A 20,322-nucleotide genomic window follows, 5' to 3' on the forward strand; every position below is an offset into this window, starting at 1 on the left:
AATAAAAGTACTAATTTCTCTCTCAAAATAAATCTTGCTGACCCCGAACGTTTGACCTATAGTAAATCTATATTCTTAATCTGTTCCAATCTGCTCAGTGCTGTTTATGTTTGATTAGCATCCAGTGACTCTGGACAGAAACCATCATAAACATTGATGATGCCTCCAATATTCAAATCAATATGGATTTTTTTAAATGATCAAATAATCAAATATTTCCAAATCACTTCAGTCTTTAATGTTGGGCTATATCATTGTAGTAATGGGTAATGCTTTTCTCTAACTCTCTATTACTCTGTTTCCTCTAAGATAATTTACTGGTTCTAAAATATGTCTGATCCATGTGTATTTTATCAAATTGTATCGATCTATAGATTAGTGCTTTGGTTTGAAGTAAATATTCTGAAAAGTATTGTTCATCCCCTTCAGCTGTTAAACTGCACACTACATATGGTGAGAGAGTGCATTAAAATGAAGGATTAAGAAACTCTGTATTAGGGAGACACTTTCACTTTATTAAACGTATTGAGCAGGGACAGGATTATCCCAGTGCGCTAAAGCTGGCACACCTTGGCTCTTCTCAAAACTGCCTAGCTAGACAGTATTTTTAGGCACCATAGATGTGCTCCTGATGTCATAAATTGTAGACAACAGATTATGCAGCATCCTAAAAGACCTAATTTTTGCCTAAATTTGAAGTACCACTACATGTTTCTTTTAATAAGGCAGTCCCACAATTCATTGTGATGAGCTCAGCAAAACATTTTCATTAAATATGGTTGAACAAAGCTAAAGGAAAGTGTAATTGTTTATTATGTCATTACTGAAAAGTGTTGACAGGAAAACCAGCTTTAAAAGATGCATTATTTTATCCAATTTTGATGTTTGCTACATCTTTTTATTAAATTATCACTAGCTGTGTGCTTTAAATCAGTGTCTTTTGCAAATCACTTGAGTGGTGCTATTTGTCTGCCAAATAAATAGCTGTTAATGATGTTTGTGCCTGCAAAGATCATCTCTTACCAGTACAAATGGTGTCTACATAGACAATAGCTCATGTAGGCAGTAGGCAGTTCATGTTTTGAGACAGAGCCTTTGACTACTGCTGATGAGTCAATGACATGCAAGGCCACGATAAAGAAAAACATTAAAAAAAAAAAAAAAAAAAAAAAATCGCCATTAATCATTATTTTGATCATCTCATATTTTTATATACAAACCCGATTACAAAAAAAGTTGGGACACTGTACAAATTGTGAATAAAAAGAGAACGCAATGATGTGGAAGTTTCAAAATTCAATATTTTATTCAGAATACAACATAGATGAGATATCAAGAGTTTAAACTGAGAAAATGTATCTGTAACAAAGCGGGAGTCATGGTAAGATCCAAATGCAAGCTTTATTAAGAATGTCGTACAGGCAGGGTCAATCAGGAGCAGACGAGAACAGCAAGGGACAGGCAGGATCGTAATCAGGGTGCAGGCAATGGTCAGGACAGGCGGATATCATTCACAGAACAGTATAACAGGCAAGGGTCAGGACAGGCAGCAACGGGTCAAGAAACAGGAACAGGCAAGATCAAACACAAGCAGACAGGATAGAAGGAACGCTCAGAATTGTCACTAGGAATCAAGACTTCGCGGTGAGGTGGTGTGTGTATGAGTCCTTTATAGTCCAGGTAATGCGCATCAGCTGGGTGTGGTGATTAGTGTGGAGTGTGCATGGCTGTATGTGGCAACAGGTGATTGGTGGAGTGAGTGCATGTGATTGGATGATGGGAAATGTAGTCCGGGGAACTGACAGGATTTGTGACCGTATCGGTAGCACTTTACAATACGGTTCATTTGTTAAACATTAGTTAATGGATTAACTAACATGAACTAACAATGAGCAATACATTTGTTACTGTATTTACTAATCTTCGTTAGTGTTAGTTAATGAGAATACAGTTGTTCATGTTAGTTCACAGTGCATTAACTAATGTTAACAAGCTTTTAATAATGTATTAGTAAATGTTGAAATTAACATTAACAAAGATTAATAAATGCTGTATAAGTGCAGTTCATTATTAGTTCATGTTAACTAATGTAGTTAACTAATGTTAACTAATGAACCGTATTGTAAAGTGTTACCAGTGTATCATTTTAGGGGGAAAATAAGTTGATTGGTCTGGCATTGTCATGTTGGAAAATGCAAGGTCTTCCCTTAAAGAGACGACATCTGGATGGAAGCATATGTTGTTCTAGAACTTGGATATACCTTTCAGCATTGATGGTGCCTTTCCAGATGTGTAAGCTGCCCATGCCACACGCACTCATGCAACCCCATACCATCAGAGATGCAGGCTTCTGAACTGAGTGCTGATAACAACTTGGGTTGTCCTTGTCCTCTTTAGTCCGGATGACATGGCGACAATGTTTTCTGGAAGTATTCCAGAACCCATGTTGTGATTTCCATTACAGTAGCATTCCTGTATGTGATGCAGTGCCGTCTTAGGGCCCGAAGATCATGGGCATCCAGTATGGTTTTCTGGCCTTGACCCTTAGGCACAGAGATTATTCCAGATTCTCTGAATCTTTGGATGATATTATGCACTGTTGATAACTTCAAACTCTTTGCAATTTTTCTGTGAGAAACTCCTTTCTGATATTGCTCAACTATTTTTCACTGCAGCATTGGGGGAATTGGTGATCCTCTGCCCATCTTGACTTCTGAGAGACACTGCCACTTTGAGAGGCTCTTTTTATATCCAATCATGTTGCCAATTGACCTAATAAGTTGCAAATTGTTCCTCTAGCTGTTCCTTATATGTACATTTAACTTTTCGGCTTCTTATTGCTACCTTTCCCAACTTTTTTGGAATGTGTAGCTCTCATGAATCCAATATTTGGCATGACATTTCAAAATGTCTCACTTTCAACATTTGATATGTTATTTATATTCTATTGTGAATAAAATATAAGTTTATGAGATTTGTAAATTATTGCATTCCTTTTTTATTCATAATTTGTACAGTGTCCCAATTTTTGTTGAAATCGGGTTTGTGTGTGTATATGTATATAATTATTTTTTTTTGTACACATTTTACAACCCAAGAGACATGTTGACTACAGGGGTCATTTCACATGATTTCCTGTTTTTTCTGCATATTGGTTGCACCAAATGACATTGTTCTTCAAATCTTAATAAACAGTGTATTTTTTCTTAAAATATTTTTTCTAAGTAACATTAGTGTTAATAAAATTACTAATAAAGGATGATGCCAAATTACTTAGTAAGGTTTTATTTTCAAGATTTTCAATTGACAACTTCAACATTTTTATGCTTCCTAAACAATTATCAAAATGAATTTTAATTCAGAAATTAAATCCATTTTTATTATAAAAGTGCGTATTACTGTATGTACTGGGATAAATTGATTTTCTTTCTTTCTTTCTCTTTCTTTCTTTCTCTTTCTTTCTTTCTTTCTTTCTTTCTTTCTTTCTTTCTTTCTTTCTTTCCTCTGTGCCTCAGTCATCGGCGGTTCACTCGCTCTAACAGCGTGACGGCAGCAGTACAAGCTGATCTGGACACTCCGGACTACACACCAGCTGACTCTCCTGTCACAGATTTCCCCTCTTCAGGCTGCTTGTCACGGCAGTACTCGCGTGATGCCGCCACCTCCACCGTCAGCATCCAGGGCTCAGGGAATCACTACCATGCCTGCACCTCAGATGACTATGAGGACGTTGGGTTTGATCCATCCATCCTGCCTCCACCTGACCCCTGGATTGATAGCGTAACAGAAGATCCCCTGGAAGTCGTGGGCCGCTCTGTGTGTCAGCGTGACGGCCGCTGGTTCCTCAAGCTGCTGCAAGCAGAGACGGAGCGCATGGAGGGCTGGTGCAGGCAGATGGAGCACGATGAGAAGGAAAACAAGCTACCTGATGACAGTGAGTGACTGATTTTACCCATAATGCCATAATAGAGTCTCATATAAACATCTTCTAATAGGTCATCCATCTTTAAAGAAAGTCAAATATAACATTATTCTGGTTACTTTTGTGTGCTCTGTACATTGTTTTCACTAATAATATTGACAATGCAAGTACATGTAGTTAATTACTAAGTACAATGTAACTACGTCACCTTAAAATAAACCATTTATTTATTTACTTTTATTATTATTATTGTTTTTTTTTTTTTGCTGAAACCACATGCAAAAGTGCAACAACTGTTTATTGAGATCACCCTGTCTGCTTGAAGTCATCTGCTTCCTGCTGGACATCCTGGTCCTCACACTGTTTGCCTGAAATCTCAGGCATTGCTTTAAGAAATGCTGGCATCACACCAGACACTTTACTCTCTCTTAATTATATTAATCATAATAGAGCTCTTTTTTTCAAGCCTGTTAAGTCTCAGAATGAGCAGAATTCCTAATTTCTAGTGCTGTAGTTTAATGTAATTTGATGCTCACCTGTTCGTTTGTGTGTGTGCCATTCAGTCCTGGGGAAGATCCGCAGTGCAGTGGGAAGTGCACAGCTGCTCATGTCCCAGAAGTTTCAGCAGTTCAGGGAGCTGTGTGAGGAAAATATGGTGAGTACTAACAGTAATGATAATAATTACACTCACATTCTACTACCTTGTGTGATACTTTTATGATTTATTTTAATGATAAAATCGAAACTATTCATAACTTGATGACTCACAATAATGGGGCATGTAGTTCATGATTTTCTAGGTAGACTCCTCTTAAACATCTTTTTTAGTTTCTAATTGCCTATGGCCAACGAAATAGCTGAGAGTGTCTGAAAATCAAAATCTACTACTTCTCAGTCTGATCCTTTTTGGTACATGCTTATCTAATGGAGAATAAATTGTTTGAGCAATTCCAGTCTGCCTATCGATTTGTTAATGGCTGTGGATTCTGGACTTTTTATCAATACTCATTCTTCTCGATTTAAGCGCAGCTTTTGACACCATTTCACATAGTATTTTACTTGAGAGGTTGCCTTCCATTGGAATCACTGGTATTCCTTTTGATTGGTTTAGATCATATGTATCGGGTCGGTCTCAGTTCATTCAAATTAAAAGTTTCAAATAACCGACATTTCAGATTACTAGTGGTGTGCCTCAGGGCTCAGTTTTAGGCCCTCTTCTGTTTATTATTTACCTATTGCCTTTAGGACAAATTTTCCATAAATTTGGTATAAACTTTCATTGTTATGCTTATGACACCCAGCTCTATATGTCTTTAAAGCCTAATTTAACATTACCACCTTCCTCTCTTTTGCTTTGTTTATCTGAAATAAATCATGGTTTACATATAATTTCCTTAAAGGTAAGGTTTTGTTTTATAAATTTTTGCAATATTACTTGAAACTGTCTTTACTAACTGATAAAAGACTATTTATTAGGCGCACTGAAAGGAATAATATTAATATAGATCATCTGTGCGCGAGGTAGGGCCTTAAAAACATCAGCCAATCGTTTACGCGATCATCGCGTAAACGATTGGCCCTCTGGCTTGTCAATCACTGCCATGACGTTCCTTGTGAGAGACGAGCGCGGCTGCACGCTCCAGTAACTTTCCACACTCCACAGGCGCCGAGTTACCTGCAGTGAGTCCGACATAATGAATCCACTAACACGACGAATGCTGGTGGTAAACACTCGTGTTCCAATACGAGTGTTTACGAGTTTTGGGAGGCGTTCCCTCGAAAGGAGGGGGGGGGTTGTTCTTACGCATGCGCTCATTTCAAAAACTCAGTAACAGTCTTTGGTTTCTCAGTTGACGAAAAGATCCTCTTTAACACCTTTAAGGTTAATAGTGAAAAGCCTGAAATATTGTTGGTAGAAACTAAATCAAAACTGCAAAACTGTGAAAGTTTTACACTGACTATCAACGATCTCTCCTTGCCTTCAGGTTAAGAGTCTGGGTGTCACTTTATCTTGGGGCACATGTAAATAACATTACACGGTCAACATATTATCATCTGCGAAATTAATGATAGAGTAATTAATGATAGAATTTTAATTTTTGGGTGAACTAACCCTTTAGATGTGCACAGTGTAAAGAAAAAAAATAGTAATATATAATTTTCCCTCTTCCACTTCTGTAACACCTCTTGACTCAGCAGAACCCAAATGCTCACCCGCGGCCAGTGGCTCAAGATCTTGCAGGGTTCTGGGACATGCTTCAACTTTCCATTGAGAATATCAGCCTAAAGTTCGATGAGCTTCACCAGCTCAAAGCCAACAACTGGAGACCCCTCGACCCCCCCGAGAGAAAGGTACAACAAACTTGCAGAATCAGTACAGAGTCATTGATATATGAAGAATATGAATGCAGACGTGCCAGATGCCTGATCGAAGGGCAACATTACGTTTTTTCATTCATGTGCATGATCTGTTGCTTCTGTAGTGTGATATTATGCATTCAGGGGGGTGGGCATTGGCAATAACAAACCTCCAAAATCCACAATATTATTGTGAATGATTATTAATTTGCCTCCAAAAATGTTGCTCTTGCCTCCCTCATGTCGCTCTGTTGGTCTAATGTGACTGTGAATGTTTCTCTCACTCACTCTTAATTTCCTGACATCCTCTTCATGTTTGTTTTGTTTGTTTGTTTGTTTGACAGTGAGCTGTTTTCAGAAGTCATTCCATCTGGCACGCACCATGGGGGCAGCGGCCCCCAACCTCTCACCCCCGCCGGGCCGTTCTCTTACCGCACTCAGTCGGCCGCGGAGCCGCGGCTGGCCTTAGCACTGTCTGTGTGCAGGTGTGCCATATTGCTGTCTCCGCTCGTCTTTCTCCGCCCGCCGCGGCGGCTAACTGACTGTTTGTCATCCCTGTTCAGGAGAGAAGGCTGCCTCCCCCAGTGCCAAAGAAACCCCCGAAAGGCCACCCTCCCCTGGCCAGAGACCGCTCGCTGGAGAGCACCGAGAAGCAGCGGCAAGAGGCTCGCAAGCGCTTGATGGCGGCCAAGCGAGCCGCTTCAGTGCGGCAGAACTCGGCCACAGAGAGCGCAGACAGCATCGAGATCTATATACCTGAGGCCCAGACCAGACTATGAAACTGCCAAACACGAAAACGCACTCACACATGAACGCCCAAGTGCAGAATTCCGCCATGAGCACAACACGTCACACGGATCTATATTTGCCTAATGCTAAGACCACTGTATATTAGGAGCGACATACACCAGCACCATGATAGCACAGTAGTAGTAATTTGACCTTTCATCATTTAAAAAATGACATCCAACATAGATGTATATCATATTTCTATGACCCCAAGATTTAGTCAGGACTTATTAAAGCTTATTTAATTTTACACAAATGAAATGAGGCTGTAGGTTGTATGGTTTCTTGTCCCTGGAGACTTTTTGTTTTCCAGTACAACCAATTAAACATCCTGAACATGCAGTGGACGAAATGATTGAGATTCACTGGAGGAACCTTTGTTTTTTTACTTGTTTCCAGTAAAACATTTCCTTAAACCAAGATTAATTTTTCTTTGACAAGCAACACTGCATAAAATATTAATACTTGTTTTCATAGATTGTATCTTGAATTTATACTACCATTCAAAAGTTTGGGGTTTGTTAGATTTGTTTGTCTCTTCTGCTCACCAAGGCTTAATTTATTTAATAAATATACAGTAAAAAAACAGTAAAATTGTGAAATATTATTACAATTAAAAGTAACTGTTTTCTATTTCAATATATTTTAAAGTGTAATTTATTCCTGTGATGGCAAAGTTGAATTTTCAGCATCATTACGTCAGTCTTCAGTGTCACATGATCCTCCAGAAATCAGTCTTAATATGCTGATTTGGTGCTCAAGAAACATTTATTATTATTATTATTATTATTATTATCATCAATGTTGAAAACAGTTGTGCTGCTTAATATTTTTGTGGAAACGGTGATACGTTTTATTCAGGATTCTTTGATGAATAGAAAGTTCATATTTATCAGCATTTATTTAAAATAGAAATCTTGGAATTGTAACATTATAAATGTATTTACTTTTGATTAATGTAATATACTGTATCCTTGCTGAATAAAAGTATTAATTTCTTTCAAAAGAGTAAATCTTACTAGCCCCAAACTTTTTTTTGTCTTACAACACTGGGAGATATCTTCCACTTATTTTAAACTTTTTTTATACTTAAAAGAAAAAAGAAAACGTGAAAATAAATAAATAAATCTGCCAGTGGATTTACACAAAATACACTAGTATTACAGATACATTCTCTGTAAAGTCTTTTTATGTCTTATACAATGTTGCTTCTCAACATGTATCTTGTTTAAAGGATTTTTAAATATTTTAACTGGAAAGTAGGATTAGTTCACCCAAAATTGGCATTAATTACTCACCCTCATGTCGTTCCACACCCCTAAGACCTTATTCCGTTAATCTTCAGAACACAAATTAAGATCTTTTTGATGAAATCTGATGGCTCAGTAAGGCCTGCATAGCCAGCAATGAAATTTCCTCTCTTTCCTTCAGGAAGCTTTGGAGCGTTATGAATCAGCGTGACACTCTGATTCATTTATGCTCCGAAGCTTCCTGAAGCAGTGTTTTGTGATCGGCCATCACTATATAAGTCATTATTTAGTTGTTTTTTTTGGTGCACCAAAAATATTCTCGTCGCTTTATAATATTAATATTGAACCACTGTACTCACATGAACTGATTTAAATGTTTTTAATACCTTTATGGATCTTGAGAGAGGAAATGTCATTGCTCCCTATGCAGGCCTCACTGAGCCATCGAATTTCAACAAAAATATCTTAATTTGCGTTCCGAACAAAGGTCTTACGGGTGTGGAACGGCATGAGGGTGAGTAATAAATGACAGAATTTTCATTTTTGGGTGAACTACCCTTTAATCATATACTACTGAATATAACTATTGACCTTTTTTTATTATTACAGCAGCATTTCTTTACACCTCACATCATATAATCAATAGCTCAACTGTTCCTTTACAGCCTCACTTTCATTCACGTCAAATTAAATATGTCTACCTTGAATAAGATCATATGCACACACACACACCATTTGGAGCTCAGCCACTTTATATATAATATTTTTCTTTTTTTATGCATGTGTGGTTACATACAGTTTGTTTGTAATCACACATACACACAGACATGATTCCACATGCATAGCGACCTCTCTCAGAGCCATAGGCTGACCTTTGCTCTCCGTGTAGATAAACGTGGGCATATACACACATATATACTTTATCATTTAACAGTTCTACACACAGACTTCTAACAGATAATAAACAAGCGTATTGGAATGGGCTGGGGGTTTGTAATATAATCTGTCTGTACCTTTTCCCTTGAGGGTTGAAGGAATTTTATAGCAGGTTTAATGTTTTACTTCTTCCATCTGTCTCTCTCTTTCACACACTGTCTTAATCTGAAGACCTGAAGAGATGTGATCATAGTGAATTATGTTCCTAGCCATGTGAAGTAGGTAAACCCTCGCTCTCTCTCTCTTTTTCTCAGTCCATTTTACAAACTAGAAATACTGTATCCTATTGTCTTTTAGCATTCCTGTTTTTCTCAGAAGAGCAGAATGTTTTGCAATTTTTTCGCTTCCATCTCTGCCCTTTTCTTTCTTTTTGTAGTACAATTGGGAAATGATTACCACATAACAGGGTATTTTCAGCTAAAAGCAATACTCATATAAAATTCTAATCATACTACATTATTTTGATGTAGAGATTCTGTAAAAGTGATTCATCGCTGATGAAAAGATGCCTTCACTATTCCGTAGCCATTTCTGTTTCTTGTCATTCTGATGCTTGCTATTGTGAACGCTTGGCCACTCTTGAACAGTTCTTCTTCTTTTAAAACCTCTTTAGTCATACGTGGGACATTTAGGCACATTATTATATTCTTTAGTGTATAAAATACAAATAAACCTACTAATCATTTTTCTAACATAGATTTGGGGCCTTCTGTGGATTTTTATGTAGACAAGTAGAGGTACTCCAATGAGACGACTGCAAAAAAAAATATGACACTAGAAGGGGAATTCTAATAAAATGCAAGCTTTTCATCATTGTCCACAAGATTACGTCTTTCCAGTAGCAATTCCAGTGACTTAATTTCATGTGTGTTTTAATACTGTGTTGGGGCACAGGGGGAAGTTTTTTGTAAGCTTTGTGCTCAAAAGGGTTGTGACTCTGAGAGGACCGTGTGACTCTGCCTGATCAGCCGTGTCAGGTGAGCTAAACTAGCGTTAAACTCTCAGGAAAAGACGGAGATGAAGCGAGTGCAGCAAATTCAGGGTCTCCCAGTGGTGAAGTTTTACGCGTGTATTTGTGAGCGTGTTTGCGTGTTAAATGCACACAGGTGTGTGAGTCCTTTTGTGTTTTAAAGAATGTATGTATCTTTATGGTAAATAGGTGTGTGTGAGAGCCTGTGCGCATTGCGTGTGTGTGTGAGTCTATAAAAGTGCTTCCTAATTTTATTGGTTAACACAATCTTTGAATTTTTCTGTTGGTTGAAGTCAAGTAGCCTCATGAACTCATGTACAGTATCAAAGCCCCCTTGTTCTTATTTTAGTCTATATTGTTTGTACAAGAAAATGATGAGGATGTTCCTGTAAGCATGCAGACACAATTTGAGTCCTATAGATATATATCTGCTTTATACTATTATTTATTTATTTATGTACTTATTTACTTGTCTTATCTATTTAGGATTTATTTTATACGGTTTTGATTCTGTTTAGTGATCTGTCATGCCACCCTCATATTGTGAATATGTTGTACTGTATGTATAAACATTACATGTGCATACATACGATGAACAAAGAATAAATTCTTGAAACTTTAGGCCTATATGTCTTGACATGTATTACAAAACGTAGACAAACAATATCCTACATAAAAATATTAATTCACATTATTTTTGTCATATCATGATGGGAAGGCGAACTGAACTTTTAGATGTTATGAATTGGCTGGGCCAAGTTTGTAATGAACGAATTTAAATGTATATTCTTGTTCATTTGGTTTTTGCGGTTCCAATGGATATTAAAATAATATAACTTCAGTATTTGTTTATATAAAAAATAAATACTACTGTGTATTTTTTTTAGCGTGACTGACTGTAATGCTGTTTAGGGGCAGTTACCAAGTTCGAACAAAGGGAGACGCTGTAAAGAAAAATAACACTCGACGCTATCACCAAATAAATATTAGGCCAATGACAAGGATTTCAGGACAACATGAGCAATGGCATCATTCGTGTGGTGGAGGATTTTAAAAGAACTGTTGGGATATCATTACAGGTAAGCAAGGTTTGGTCAGCAACTTTGCTAATTAGCTTTTTAGCTGTTAGCAAAATGTTAATGGCTGGACTATGTGGGAATCCTGTTTGTAAGCAATCTGCAAAGCTAATTATTCCTCATACTTATTCCTCAATTTCTTTCCTTATTTCCCTTTTACGTGAAACAACAAGAATGATAGCTTATGCGTTTTATAGTGGATTACCCCCGAAGGGATTACCATCCTTTATCTCTTCCACTTAGACTGCAGTCACACCTTTTTATTTGCTCCCTAAATTAATTTTCCAGTGCGTATTTATGAATATAAAAATAAATAATATTTTATATCAAAAATGTTCAATAGAGCAAAGTGATACTTTTAAATATTAAACTAAAACCGCCAGTAGGTGGCAGAAAGTCACTGTTTTTATGAGTGAGTCATCGAGTCATTCATTCAGTAACGAAGCAATTGGCTGTGAATGAATCATTGACTCGCGTTCAAATCCGCAGCCGCATTCGTGTGTTGTTGTTCTGTGGTTTTTGTTAGATATATAGAGTAAATAATGACAGTACTGTTTAAAATGTACGTTTTGTTTTTTGACCTGTTTTATAATAATGTCTCGTTTGCAGTCATGTGGATATTTGGGAACAATTGCATTCTTGCTCGTTATCAACTTTAAATACAAGAACTCACACAAGGTATGTTTTTGTATCGAAGAAAATTTGAAGCTTAAATCGATGTCAATGCACACATAGACACATCTGTGTTTATTTGTTCTTCATGCGAGTAAGTGCTAAATTCGCCCTTTTACAAAGGTTTTAATATAATTTTAAGGTATGGTAGAGTTAAATGAAATACTCAGCATTTTGTTCGCGTACCCCCTTTTGTCACCTCACGTACGCGTAGGCTACTCCATTGAGAATCACTATGTCAATTATGTATGGGATCAGGTGAGCGATTTTCCCATACGCTTTTTAAAGTGATCCCTAGCAATTAGATGACCATGCATGAAATCTTTACTTTCCCTCATCGTAATGTCCTGTCCTGACATTTTTGTTTATTTCCTTATTTTTGAGTGTATCAAAGTAATTTGCGGAAAAAGAACCAGATTTTTCTGTACAATGCTCCCTTCCAACACTAGGCGTCACTGAGAATCCAGCAACAAAGCACTTGTTGCTCTTCTGCACCTTCCACCATCCCGCACATTCTTCTGTTTGGACGGCCTATACTAATTACTCTATGTTAATGGGTAAGATATATGTGTATACACCTAAATATACTTTTATTTTTTAAAGTATAGTTAAACATCATCGACCCCTTTTGTTTAAAGTAAAAACGGTCTGCTGTTGCTGACTGATTCCCAAAAGCATCATTAGGTAATAGTAGCCTATCTGAATATCTTGTAGGCTACTCTTGGAGTGATCCAAGAGTGACAGACTTTTTGAAAGTCACCTGTAAAACCCGTAAATAATAGTATGAGCTTTTATTTGTTGAATTTGAAAATTCTAAATGGAAAAAAAAAATCGAATTATTTATAACCATAAATCTGTATAGCCTATTTCTGTCTCCACCATATAGGCTAGCTAAATTAAAAATAGCATATTCTTAACATTAGATAAAAATGTTATGAAATTCATATGCAAGTTATGGAAACGTATAACATTTTTATTAGAAAACATTTGTTTGAACAGACAGCGACTTTAGTAGCCTAAGCTCGTTCATGTTAAGTGCGCTGTTGGGAAACCAAAAGGAAAATGTATAACTTTGTAGGCCATAGCACACTCTTAATGGCTGGTTGTCGTTTTTGCAAATAGTGTAGCCTAGCTCTCTTAAATACATTAAATTGTATGCCTAAATAGGCTGTTTTGTTTCTCAGTATCTCATTATGTTCATAAATAGGCCTATTAGATCGTAAAGGACACGTAAATCGAAATTGTAAAAAACGTAAATAGCTTTGGAATATTAATGCATTAATAGTTACCATAGATGTTGAAAGATTAATGTGAGGATAAAAAGCATTGTATAGTTTGGACAGCGAAATTATCAACTTTAAGAGTTGTTTTACCCGAAACACGGCAATCATGTCTTGACTAGTATAGGCTAATGCCACATTTACAGGAAATAGCCTACATTTATATTAATATAGGCTCTTAATGCGTATTTTATTATATTTGTTATGTTTCATAACTTGCAAAGTAAGAAAATTATGCATTTCATATTCATGCACTCTTTTTCTATGGTAGATAGCCTAAACTAGAGATTTTACGGAATTTGGACCTTAGTTCAGCACCTTTGGAGCTGACAGCTCCCGAAACGATGCGTTAACACGTTCTGCTTCACAATGAAGTTTGCTTTTTGGTTTGTGGAACTATTTAACTTGCCATTATGCGTGTAGCATTGTTGAGAACTATTTATTTCACGATATAGAAATTTTAAAATAGGTCATTTTTATTTTTTTAATGTTAATCAATTTTTGAATTTTTAAACTTGTCGACTAGATTGTTTACTATTTTGCAGAATGAATGAGGCCATTACTGGGCCATAGAGCTCCTAAAGAGGACGACCCTGCACCCCCGCGCTCCCCTTTTCCTCTATAAGGTTTATTTGCTGGACGCTACTCAAACACCTCACTAATCTGAAACAGCCTGAGGGCAGCCATATTTTCAGATTAACGCAGGAAAAATCAATTAGTCTAGGATGTAGTGAATCAATAATCTTCTTAATTTCAACGCAAGGATAAATGTAATAATAACTACACTATGTAACACTTTTATAGGTGCTGTTTACGCTTTTGAGAGGATTATGATTACGCTTCTAACTACATTCCCCAGTTCCAGATCCATGAAATTGATGCTGTTAATCTAGGATAAAATATGAGTCGTCCTTTAATTGGTTTAATCGAAGTTAAGTTAGCCATACCTATATCCGATGAAGTATCTGTCATACATTGAGATGCTGATATTTGAATGAAACCATTGCCTGTCTTAAATCTGAAGGGACAATGTATCCCCGTGTGATGTGCCACTTAAGAAAGAGTGCGTTATTTGTTCATCGCTGTGAATGCAGGAATCTCTCCACACCCCACGACTAGCGTTCTAATTTGTCTGGCAAGCTGGAGGACGAGCGCTCAGTGCGCTGTTGCTGCTCCTGTTGCTCTGGCGCATGTGGCTGGATTCCCAGGGATCCCCAGTGTTCTGCAGCTTGCGCTCCTAACATCTATGACCTTTCAAAGAGGCCGTGAAAACGCAAGGCTCCTGTAGTCAATAGTTGTCTACCAGTCAACCTTTTTGAATACCAGGTCAATAAATGTAAAGTGTAGAAACAATGAAAGCCACTTGACAGGCGCGTCGACAAAGTGTGGTGCCTTTTATCGTTTTACATTACCCAACACGCGAGGACCAGCGCCAATCACATTGTGTGGCTTTTGTTTCAACAATTGTTGGCTATTTGTTGCTGAAAATAGATTTTTTTAAAATGGCCCACGAAGGGAAGCCAATTAAGTCAAAAATCATGTCCTCTAAAACAAGAGGCTTGGTACACCTATCAAGCCCATATTACCTTGTTAAGTAGTCCAATTATTGTCATTGATTGATTCATTTAAATCTAATCCTTTCTCTAATCCGGATTGACACAAGAGATTAAACGGATTAGTAGCGATTTCCACTTAAATAAATTGAAATTCTGTTCACTTTTTCCACTCGCTAATCCACAAATAGTTTCTAAATCAACTGTATAATAATAATAAAATATTATTATAATAATAAATATTATCTTAGTTTTTAATATTTTTACCGCGTCGGTTCTTGCTGCTTGCAGCCTCGCCTCATGAACTGTAATGCACCATGACCTGAAATAAGACGTCTCATTTATAACGCGTAATATCTGTTCAAAAATCCATGTGTTGCTATTCCCATGCCAGCCCAAGGTCTGCAGCCGCGGTCGCTGAGATATGTGACATTGCTTAATTGATAGCGCAAAGGTGACGGTCACGGTCCTGTCTGCGCTTAATGGCTGAATGACTCGCTTTGCTGAACAACCGGTGGGCGTTCAGGTGCCACTTGTGTCGCGCCACAGTGGACTCCACAGGTGCACCATTCCAAATCATGGAGAGTTTATATACGCACTTGAACGTGAACTTTGTGCTCTTGAGTAAATAGTCGTTCAGTGACTTTTCTTATTTGTGTTATATAGCTAGTCTGATGAAAAACAAAATAATTTCTCATGTATTGAAATTAAATATATTGACATATCTGGTGTGTTTGCTCCTCGTCGATTTTTTAAACTGTCAAGCCATAAGAGTACTCTTCCTACAAAAAAAGAAGAGAGACATTTATCAACACCTTTTTTAATATTCTAAATACGCGTTTTAGCATACAAGCTGTACGGCTGCTCTGTTCATTCACTGCCGGCAGTGGGTCTCTTTGAGTGCAGAGCGCGCAAGTGGTGTGATTCCCACGGATTGTCCCTCGCGTTGCAGCTTGCAGCGGGGTGCAACAACCATACACTCACCAGACCCTTTTTCCCTTTAACTAACAAAGTGACCCCCTCCATCTTTGTTTGAATAGCAGAGAATAAGGGTTGTTTATGGGCTCCAACCAGTTAGCATCTCAGGTACCAGCATAATTTGTTGTGAGGTGTCTTACAAACCTCCTCATTGGCGACCACTGTGAGGCACACTGCTCTTAATGCCAGTACCAGCCCCATACATAATAACCCTACCCGGCCCGCTGCTCGTCGTTCCTCCGCTGCATGATATATTTAGTCTTGTTTGTTATTCAAGGACTTGTATAATGATGTCTCGTGTTAAAATAAAATATACAACCACACACTTTTATATGACAACTCCTTTTTTTTTTTTTTTTTTTTATAAATCTAAGGGAATTTCTCGGTCAAAAGCGTGGCGGTCCCTGCTAATTGAACTTTACACTATTTATTTAAATGTATTTAAAAGCGCACACACACACACACACACACACACACACATACATATATGTAGCCAAATCAATAACGCCATTTTAAACGTTTTACAGATAGGCCTAGTTAATATACATAAAAAATAACATTATGATTTTAAAGCAGGATTTAAACTACAGAATATATTAGATTGGCTTTTTACGTCAATGTTCTTACGTTAAATCATTTTCTTAAAATGTATTAATAAAGTAAAGAATGTAAAAACATACATTTTCCAAAGAATAATGTTTATGGACACAATATTCAAAATTCTTCTCTGAAAACTGCTTTTTGGTTTGTGAAACTACCTGTATGAATAACACTAACATCTTTCGCATTTGAATATCTCAGTGTTAATTGAGAGACAATGGTTTAATTTGTCTTTCTGCAAAAGTGTTTTGCAAACAGCACTCCTCTTAATGTACATTCTTCATTCATGTTTGTTTTGCCATTCAATATTTTTCCGTCTGTTCAAGAACACGTATTGTTAAAGATGCGCTTTAGAGTGACTATTGGTTGTTCTTATTGAAAGCTGAAAACGCCTCCGCTTTACCACTGGAGCTCTCGCCTTATTCTTGTGATTGTTTCTTGAACAGGCGAGTGTCCACTGCTTTGATACAAACGTGCGGCCAGGCATCCTACAACCCGTGATTGATGAGAGACCTATTCTTTACCCTCTCTGCCTCTTAAATGACAGTTCCTTTCACTGACATCACTCATACACAAATGTTTGTGCTGTATTGTGTGGACCTCGTGGACGACCAATGGGGCTTTAACATAGCTGCACGTCTTGATAATTAAGAGGCCGATGGAAGGGGCTTCGCGCACGCGAATGGTGGGCGCTTGAATGGTTACCTGCTTTAAGAGGAGCCTCAAGGTGACAGGGTCAACAGTAGGCCTACCTACCTCCCTGACCCCTTAATTGCATGTGATAACTGGGTGCGCTTTATCCAGTCACTGAAAGACAAACGCCAAACAAAATTAACGTTTAAGTTTCAATAACCATGTACCCTTAAAGGGTTAATTCACCCTAAAATGGCATTTCTGTCAATAAGCACTCACCCTCATGTCGTTCCAAAACCCGTAAGGCCTTCGCTTATCTTCGGAACACAAATGAAGATATTTTTGATGAAATCCAAGCGTTTTTTTTATCCTCAATAGAAAGCAACGAAATTACCACATTCAGCGTCCAGAAAAGTAGTAAAAACCTCATTAAAATAGTCAACATGACTGGTTCTACCTTAATGTTATGAAGCGACGAGAATACTTTTTGTGCGCAAAAACAAAACAAAAATAATGACTTTATTCAACAAATTCGTCTCTCCCCTGTCATTCTCCTACGATATTTTCGTTGCTGCGCTTCCAGTTTCTGAACATCGACTCAGTAGGCTATTGGCCGTCGCCTGCACATGTGACTTTGACTATTTTATCGATGTTTTAATACCTTTCTGGACCTTGAATGACGGTAATTACATCGCTTTCTATTGGGGATTTTTTTTTAATAAAACTTGGATTTAATCAAAAAATATCTTAATTTGTGGTCTGAAGGAAGGACATGAGGGTTAGTAAATAATGACATAAATTAAATTTTTGGGTGAACTAACCCTCTCATGTTTTGTATGTAATGTAAAATTGATAGAAAATTCACATGACAAATTATATATATATATATATATATATATATATATAATTATGTGATTTTCATTTATTATTTTGTATCATAAAATATAAAAAAAAAACACATTTCTGTCATATAGGTCGATTGAAGTATATGTAAAAAAATATATACAATTTAAAAACAAAAATACATAGAAAAAGTTTCAATTTATTGTGGTCGTTTTTTAAGGTTTGACTGGGACACTGACGGAGAGATGATTTCTGATACAGTTGTCAATATAGGCAGTCGCTTTGTCGACAATTTAGGAGCATGTCCTGTCTCGGTGTTTTGGGCTCAGGGGGCGTGTACTGGGGGAGGTGGCCTGTCAACATGCCTTATCCTAAGGTGAGCTGCCTCAGCTGCGGACGCTGGGGATGCTTGGCGCTGATTGGTTGGCGCTTACGGTCAATGGCACGCGACTATGGATGTAGTTATAAGAGTCCTCGCGTGCCGCCTTTCAAACCGAACCAACTCTTGAGCACAAGAGGAAAGCTCGAAAAGTCGGCGATTGTTGTTACTGGGCAACACCAACACAGCACAAAAAAATGGACACTGTGTTGGATCCATTCACAGGCTTAGACTCCTTCTCCTCCCCTTATTTCGACGACGATGACTTCTTCACGGACCACTCCTCGAGAGACCACTTAGACACAGACGACTTTTTGGACGAGGACGTCGATTTCCTCACCAGTCAAATCCAAGAATATTACAAGGACAGTCGGATAGTGCAGGACGGAGATTACTGTGACGTTGGCAACTTCTCTTTTTCCTCGTCGTCTTCGACTTTCTCGTACGGATGCGCTGACAGCACCTCGGAGCTGTCCCCTCACAGAGACGGTCTCTTACTGAAGAGGCGGAGGCGCATGAGATCCGAAGCGGAGATGCAACAGTTGCGTCAAGCGGCTAACGTCCGGGAGCGACGGAGGATGCAGTCCATTAACGATGCTTTCGAGGGACTTCGATCTCACATCCCTACACTGCCATACGAGAAGAGACTTTCAAAAGTTGACACTTTACGTCTGGCAATCGGCTACATAAACTTCCTTGCAGAGCTTGTGCAGTCCGACATGCCAATCCGGAACCCACACAGTGATACATTAAACCAACCTAAAAAAGTCATCATTTGCCACAGAGGAACAAGTATGTATATCTTTATGATTATTTTATTATTTCGTCTTTATTATTATTATTATTTACTGTTGATGTTATCATCATTATTTAAACAACTTTCGTTTTTTGTTTTTTTTTTAGGATCCCCATCTCCAAATGACCCAGACTACGGCTTGCCTCCTCTCGCCGGACACTCTCTTTCATGGACTGATGAGAAGCAGTTAAAAGATCAGAACATCATTAGAACAGCGAAAGTCTGGACACCAGAAGACCCACGAAAGTTGCACTTGAAATCATCCATAAACAACATTGAGAATGAACCTCCCTTTAACTTTATTTCCTAAGGCAGTGCCGTTATTATCCTGTATACACATTGTGTACAACTGAATTGTATGGATATATCCATTTTTTGTTTATTTGTAATATATTATTGTGTCTATCCATGTTTCAGCTTTTTACTCTGAAGTGAACATGAGGCCACTGGCAATCATTGTGTGTATTTAATTGTTTTAATTGTGCTGTAATATATTTTTCTAATTTAATACGGATTTTATGTCAAACAAAACATATTTTTATACAAACGAAACATGAAAAATCGTCTATATTTATACTGATATGATGACTCCTCAATAAATTTGTCTATAGTATCCCACGCTCATGTTTGAATCTTTCGATGTCCCAATAGGCCTATATAAAACAATTCCTACCACAAAATTGACTCCCAACATATCTATTGTTTGTTTGTTCAACATCAGTTTGATTCAAAATGAAATAATTTAGGCAAACGTGCATCATTTGGTACAATACTATATAATTCTATTTTTTACAATATGATAACATCAATAGAGTAGGCATATATGATGATATATCTTGTAGACAGGTCATCTTTTATTCTGTGACAATGAATAGGCCAGAGTCAAATCGTGCGATTAACTGTAACTAAAACGTCATTTCTGAATAGACACTTTAATGTGAGGTGTGAAGCCTTGGATATAGTGTGCAACAACAGCTGAAAGATGTCACTATTTATCATTATGGAAATCTGACGGACCCTCGCTGTGACTCTGACAGTTTGGGTGAAAAATAAATAAATAACTAAACAGGAGAGGAACGAGTATGTTTTAAAGTGTGGGTCCAAATTGCTAAAAGAGGCATGACGTTTCCTTTGCCTTGGGCAGTTGGCCTGGGTACACTGCAGGTGCTCAGAGGCTAAATTTTCCCGTGGTATCCACTCGTGTTCTATGTACCCAGTTGTCTCTACGTCAGCTCTCGCAGTTATTAAGAGGTAGCCCAAACACATGCCCATGTCCACATGTCCAAT

General features: G+C 37.6%; 2 protein-coding genes across 2 annotated transcripts in view; both read left to right on the forward strand.

Moving 5' to 3' along the window:
• dlgap1a (discs, large (Drosophila) homolog-associated protein 1a) overlaps nt 1–7,125 on the forward strand; it is a 47,739-nt gene extending 40,614 nt beyond the window's left edge. The window contains exons 7-10 of the mRNA XM_067362550.1: nt 3,516–3,934; nt 4,486–4,577; nt 6,122–6,274; nt 6,844–7,125. Of these exons, the coding sequence (XP_067218651.1) occupies nt 3,516–3,934; nt 4,486–4,577; nt 6,122–6,274; nt 6,844–7,059 (880 nt within the window). The 3' untranslated portion in view covers nt 7,060–7,125. The remainder of the gene's footprint in view (nt 1–3,515; nt 3,935–4,485; nt 4,578–6,121; nt 6,275–6,843) is intronic.
• An 11,248-nt stretch (nt 7,126–18,373) lies between these two features.
• On the forward strand, nt 18,374–19,616 carry ptf1a (pancreas associated transcription factor 1a). The gene is made up of 2 exons (XM_067363758.1): nt 18,374–19,031; nt 19,143–19,616. The coding sequence occupies exons 1-2, from the start codon at nt 18,437–18,439 to the stop codon at nt 19,343–19,345; spliced, it is 798 nt and encodes a 265-aa protein (XP_067219859.1). The 5' UTR covers nt 18,374–18,436; the 3' UTR covers nt 19,346–19,616.
• Nucleotides 19,617–20,322: the final 706 nt, after the last annotated feature.

The sequence above is a fragment of the Chanodichthys erythropterus genome, chromosome 16 (assembly GCF_024489055.1).
Source record: "Chanodichthys erythropterus isolate Z2021 chromosome 16, ASM2448905v1, whole genome shotgun sequence".
Lineage (NCBI taxonomy): Eukaryota > Metazoa > Chordata > Actinopteri > Cypriniformes > Xenocyprididae > Chanodichthys > Chanodichthys erythropterus.

What these genes read in the sequence shown, in the direction of transcription:
- ptf1a (XM_067363758.1), top strand. Translation starts at nt 18,437, where the DNA reads ATGGACACTGTGTTGGATCCATTCACAGGCTTAGACTCCTTCTCCTCC. An exon ending in CATTTGCCACAGAGGAACAA is followed by an intron (nt 19,032 to 19,142) that starts GTATGTATATCT and finishes TTTTTTTTTTAG; the next exon opens with GATCCCCATCTCCAAATGAC.